Source organism: Enhydra lutris, unplaced genomic scaffold (genome assembly GCF_002288905.1).
Source record: "Enhydra lutris kenyoni isolate GAN:26980312 unplaced genomic scaffold, ASM228890v2 scaffoldscaffold17, whole genome shotgun sequence".
Lineage (NCBI taxonomy): Eukaryota > Metazoa > Chordata > Mammalia > Carnivora > Mustelidae > Enhydra > Enhydra lutris.
Genome location: NW_019154101.1, coordinates 43,126,621 through 43,132,620, shown reverse-complemented (window position 1 = coordinate 43,132,620; position 6,000 = coordinate 43,126,621). Strand labels below are relative to the sequence as shown.

The 6,000-nt window shown below is 38.2% G+C and overlaps 1 protein-coding gene across 2 annotated transcripts in view; it reads right to left on the bottom strand.

Annotated features, from left to right (window-relative positions):
- The window catches only part of LOC111147629 (myosin VI), a 151,943-nt gene that overhangs the window by 20,122 nt on the left and 125,821 nt on the right, over window positions 1-6,000 (bottom strand). Inside the window, exons 28-29 of one of the 2 annotated variants that reach the window (XM_022503813.1) lie at window positions 5,406-5,566; window positions 2,766-2,795 (exon numbers count right to left, since the gene is read on the bottom strand). In XM_022503813.1, coding sequence (XP_022359521.1) covers window positions 2,766-2,795; window positions 5,406-5,566 — 191 coding nt within the window. The remainder of the gene's footprint in view (window positions 1-2,765; window positions 2,796-5,405; window positions 5,567-6,000) is intronic. The other variant, XM_022503814.1, reaches the window with a different exon arrangement.

Genomic DNA, 6,000 nt, shown 5'->3' with positions numbered 1-6,000 from the left:
ATATATATATATTAGATAAACTAGTTAAAAAACGTTAAAAAAGAAAATGTTAAAAAAAATTAGCAGAAGAAGAGAAATAAATTGAAAAAGAAAAAAAATTAAATTAACTGCAAGGCTAAAGAATCATGGGGAGAAAGCCATGAGTTCCGTGCTTTGCTTTCTCCTCCTTTGGAATTCCGCTGCTCTCCTTGGTATTGAAACTGTACTCCTTGGTAAGTGAACTTGGTCCTGGCTGGGATTCTTGTTGATCTTCTGGAGGAGGGGCCTGTTGTAGTGATTCTCAAGTGTCTTTGCCCCGGGCAGAGTTGCACCGCCCTTACCAGGGGCCAGGCTGAGTAATCCGGTCGGGTTTGCTTTCGGGAGCTTTTGTTCCCTGAGCGCTTTCCGTAGAGTTCCAGAGGGCGGGAATGAAGATGGCGGCCTCCCGGTCTCCGGCCCGGAGGAGCCGAGAGCCCGGGGCCCCACTCCTCAGTGCGCCCTCAGAGAACAGCGCCGATTTACTCTCGTCACCCTGCCTCCGGCCGCGCTCTGAGCTGACCGAGCCTGCGACCGGTTCAAGGTAACCCCGAGCTTAGAGCTTACTCCTCAGCTCTGTCTCTGTAGCCGGCTTCCCTGTTCTAATACCTGTAAGCTCTGCGACACTCAGACACCCCTGATCCTTCTGTGACCCTGCGGGACCTGAGGCCACGCTGACCCTGCATGGGCTTCACCCCGGTTAAGCCTCTGGAGCGATGTCCCTCAGCGGAACAGACTTTTAAAAGTCCTGATTTTGTGCTCTGTTGCTCCGCCGCTTGCCGGGAGCCGGCCCCTCCCCCCGCGGTCTATCTTCCCGTCGCTTTGGATTCACTTCTCCGCCAGTCCTACCTTTCAGAAAGTGGTTGATTTTCTGTTTCTAGAGTTGCTGTTCTTCTTCTCTTCGATCTCCCGTTGGATTTGTAGGTGTTTGCAATCTTTAGATAAGCTATCTAGCTGATCTCCCGCTACCTGAAGTAGTCTCAGCCTGCTACTTCTCCGCCATCTTGACTCCTCCCCTAATCTCATTATTTTATTTTCCTGTTCTTTTTTCTTCCTTCATAATTAATCATTTTCTCATGGCTCATTCTATTCATCAGACTCTGGTAACCTCTTACAAATGAGTAAAAATCATAAGAAAAGAGAAAGGGTATGTTTGCATTGGGGTGCAGTTTCCTGCGTGCCTGTCAGGTGATGATAAAGGAGCAAAGGACTCCTGTAATTCTCCTTCCTTGTAATGAACACTGGCTAGGAATAGAGGCTGACAGAAGTCTATCCAACAAGCACAGAGAAAAAGTAATCTTTCAAAACTGATGATCAGAGATTCTAAATACAAAGTAAAAAACCCAAATATGTATAAAATAATCTACTGAGCAATCCATTTATCAATCTCCAATTAGGCTAGTCAGAATTTTCTAACTTTCAAACTCGGCATGATTTTGATAAATATATTGAATTCTATTATCACCATACCTCAAGGTTTCTTTTTTCTTTTTCTTTTTTTTTAGATTTATTTATATATTTGAGAAACAGAGAGTGCATGTGCATACATGAGTAGGGAGAGGGGCAACAGGAGAGAGAGTCTCAAGCAGACTCCCCATTGAGCACAGAACCCAACTCAGGGCTAGATCTGATCCCAGGACCCTGAGATCATGACCTGAGCCTAGACTGAGAGTTGGACATGTAAGTGACTGAGCCACCCAGAGATGTTTTCAAAAATTTCGGTGCCCTATGAAAACAATGCTGTGATGAGAGTGCACTGCTGGCATCTAAGGAGCTGAGGGGTCAGGGGGGCCACAAGGAACAACTGTCCTAGGTCCCATGTGACACTGACACGTCCACCTAAGAGAGGTGAAACACACTTATCCACATACAAGCAGTTTTACATGTAAACAAACTTTTACATGTAAAGAGTCTCTTCTTTTTGGCATGGTTTTAACATTCACAGGGTTTTTCTAGGAATGCAACTACTGAAGGGAGACGAGATTGTACTTAACTCTGTTTAGAACTTTACAAAGCACTGTTCACAATTTCATGGCATTCAATTGACCAATATAACATTTTTTTTTAAGATTTTATTTATTTATTTATTTATTTGACAGACAGAGATTACAAGTAGGCAGAGAGGCAGGCAGAGGGAGAGAGAGGAGAAAGCAGGCTCCCTGCTGAGCAGAAAGCCCGATGCGGGGCTCGATCCCAGGACCCTGGGATCATGACCTGAGCCGAAGGCAGAGGCTTTAACCCACTGAGCCACCCAGGCGCCCCCCAATATAACATTCTTATATCAATTTGCAATTTGCATGTGTAGCTGTCACATTTATGGTGATGCTATGTATAAATAAAAATATTTCAGTATTTGATTATGTTTTCCTATAGTTGTAAGCACTTTCATATTAAATATTGTTTTATTATAAATTACTGTCTTCTCATTCCTCTTTTACATGTACTGTTTGGAGAGAATTATCTATGCAGGTTGCATGACTTATAAAACAACTGTCATTGGTATTAGGTTCTGACAAAGTTGAGAACCATCATTATAAATGTTACAGTGGGCGTCCTAAAGTGTTAAAATTCAGATTTCATAAATATTCCAGAATTTTATATATATAGTATATATATAAAGTATATGCAAAAAAACCCCACAAAAATTTACTACAGTGAGGAAACTATTTCTCCTAAAAAGTAACAACCACCTGTTAAAGAAAAAAAAGTTATAAAAACTAAATCAAATTTTGAAAAGAGAAATGACATACGGTGTCATTTTGGGTCTTGTTCCATCGATTCTGTGAAAAATAATATATGTTAGTTAATGTCATTAAGTAATTCTGAATCATGAAAAACTGAATTGTGACAAATTTGTGTTTCAATGACTTTACTCACTGACGTTAAAAAAAAATGCCATTATCTTTAATCTACAAGATCACTCAAAATTTTAATGTTTTAAATGTTTTAATTTTAATGTTTTAAAATTTTCCCTAAAAATTATGAGAAAAGCATAAATTAAAGGCATTCAATGAAAATTAAGGAGCAAATTTATTACATTTAGATTAGAAAACTCATATATTATGAAGAACGCTTTTTTTAACAGAATCTGAATATTATTTCATAATTTTAGGTAATGTGAAATCACTTTGCATCAAGGATCGTATGTGTAGTTAAGATCATATTTTTAAAATATATGTAGAAAACAATTCTTACTTAGAAGTTACTGGACGGGAATCCAAGCTGGAAAAGTAACTTGGAAATTGTTTAATGCAGCAGAATCCATTTACATATATTTTTAAATGCATCACAGAGCCCAAGAATGACATTTTCATGCTATATATTAAGAACAGTATTACTTAAGTGAGTACTCATAAATTTGTCAGAAATAATTCAGTGCTAACAAAGGTAAAATAAACATTCAGAAACATTTGCTTGTAGCCCATGCAGTAAAATGAAATTATCAAACATGGAAAATATGTATAGAACATCTTCCATAATGAAGTGCTAATGCTTGTAGTACAAAGTATAAAATAACCAGGAGGTTCTGAAGGGTAGGACCTCATGAGGACATGAGGGTCAGGGAAAGCTCTCCTGGAAAGGGCTGCCAAAAAGGACTTAAAAGGATGTTCCATAGAGGTGGAGACCACAACCCAGGAGCTGTCTCACAGGAAAACTAAAACTAACTCTTTGCAATTCAAGGCATAACTGTTTAAATATCTCCTAATTACTTAGTAGTGGTATTATTACATAGTTAATTCTGCTTAACTTAAATCACAGGTAACTTGTCATTTATGTTAAAGTTACTGAATGATCCACTCGTTCTCCAAGAGACCACTCACCCTTGAGAGACGTGCACCTTTCTGAAGATGGGAGGGAGTCCACATATGAGCCAGTATCTTCTACATATTATTTGGAATGGCACTGGATATAGTTTAATATTTCAAATGCTTAAATGTAAAGCTTGGTTGGCCATAAATACCAATACTGACTCCAATAATGAGTCCCTTAGAAATGAACTTCAGCCATAGTGAAGCCACCTTGGGTCAACTGCAATGCTTCCTCACACACATCAGGGAGAGCAGCTGTAAGAGCTTAGTTCATTTAGGAGACTGGCCCAGCTACTACTCAGTTACACACAAAGGCCCCCAGACATTCCAACATAACACAGGTGGAAGGAACAGAAGAGCAGCTGAGTTGAGTCTGCAGTTAGAAGAGCCACAGCCCAGAGAAAATATTTTTTAAATTACAATGAAATGTAAACAAAGAGCTCAAATATTGGATTCAAACCCAAGAGCTTATTAATTATTATAATACTTTGTGTTTGGTAGGCCTTTTCAGTTTATTTAAATATAATATACTTTCATATACAGTTCAGACCCCAGGGCTCCCCAATGTAATCACTTACTAGAAAAAACATGAAGGCAACAACCCTTTCCCATTCTTTTGTTTTAGCTAAATAAAATCCAATCACTGCCTTGCCATTTTAATGAGGTTTTTTCCTTTCATGAGGAAATAGCAACACCTAGTGGTTACACTTTAATTATTTAATATTTATTATTTAATAATTTAATTTAAATAAATAATTTAAATAATTAATTTAAATAATTAAATAATAAATTATTTAATAATTTAATTTCAACTGTTACAAACAGTGCCCTGACATTCTGAAAAGCATGGTTACATAAATCTCAATATATATATAACTTATACACCTACGTACAAAGGAATCCCACAAACTAGTTTTGCTGTTTTTACTAATAATCAAAATAATGAATGTCTCTATATTCTAAATTTTTAAAAATGAATCTTTTATATTAAGACTTCCTGCAACTTTCAATAAGAACATCCATACCTCTTTACACTCCAATAAAATTCAGTATTTAGAGATAATTTGGAAACCTGGGTAGCTAAAACACTTCAATATGATAAACCTTCCTTCTTGGAAAGGGAAATCTATTGTGAAACATGATGGGTGTGTATGTAAAATTTTTCCTCATTCTAAGTTGTTAGGGTGCTTATTAAAAAAATTGCATTAGGAAAATAATCCCAACCTCAAATATATTAAATTGGATTATAATATACTGATTTCTGTGCCAGTATTTAATGGCAGGTATTTAGAAATTAGATGTCCACTTTTTATACAATATTCCTTGACAATTTCAGAGTAAAAGTTGAGATGTTTCATGAGCTGAAATATCAATTTTATTTTCAATAGTTCAACAATTTGATGAAATCAACTGTTTCATTTGCTTGGGTATAAAAGTGGATACAAATAATTTTTAAATGATTTTACTTAAAATAGATCAGGACCTAAAGAATATGATTTTCCCCCAGGCCCTTCACACTGAAATGAGAAGCAGGGAGGGAAAGCAAGCAGAGGCATCACACCCCACCCAGGGGCCCAGTACCTCCGGAGTGCCAGGTCAGCCTGGGCCTCGTCGCTGATGAGCTCAGCTTCACTCTGGGCTATCCGCAGGGCCAGCTCCCGGTCCCGGCGCTCCTGCTCCAGAACTGCCTGCTGCTGGGACTCCTCCTCCCGCTGTCGGGCCAGCTGCTCCTCCACTTCAGCCTGCCAATGACAGAAGGCTACCTCAACAAGCTCTCTCGCCACTTGTTTACTTGATACTATCTAAAATTGCCCCACACAAGTTCTTTACTAAGGAATACAAATTGTTTAATCACAAATCTCTCCAGTCTCCATCCTCTTCTAGATTTTGATTAATACTTCCTATCTTTCTCAAATCCAAGCGAAGGTGGAGGAACCACATTTCCACCATTCTATCACCAAGAATATCCCAAATATTGCATGAGAACCCTAGGTATCACATTAACACCTGCAGCTAGACAGCGGATGTCAGGGATTTAAAGGTTGGTTGCGCTCAGGATGAATTATGAAAGCCAAGACAAACAGAAACTCAAATACGTGATCAATTATTCTCAGGCACGGACTTTTTTAAAAATGGGGGTAGGGAGAATATCTTAATTCTAACTTACTGATATTAG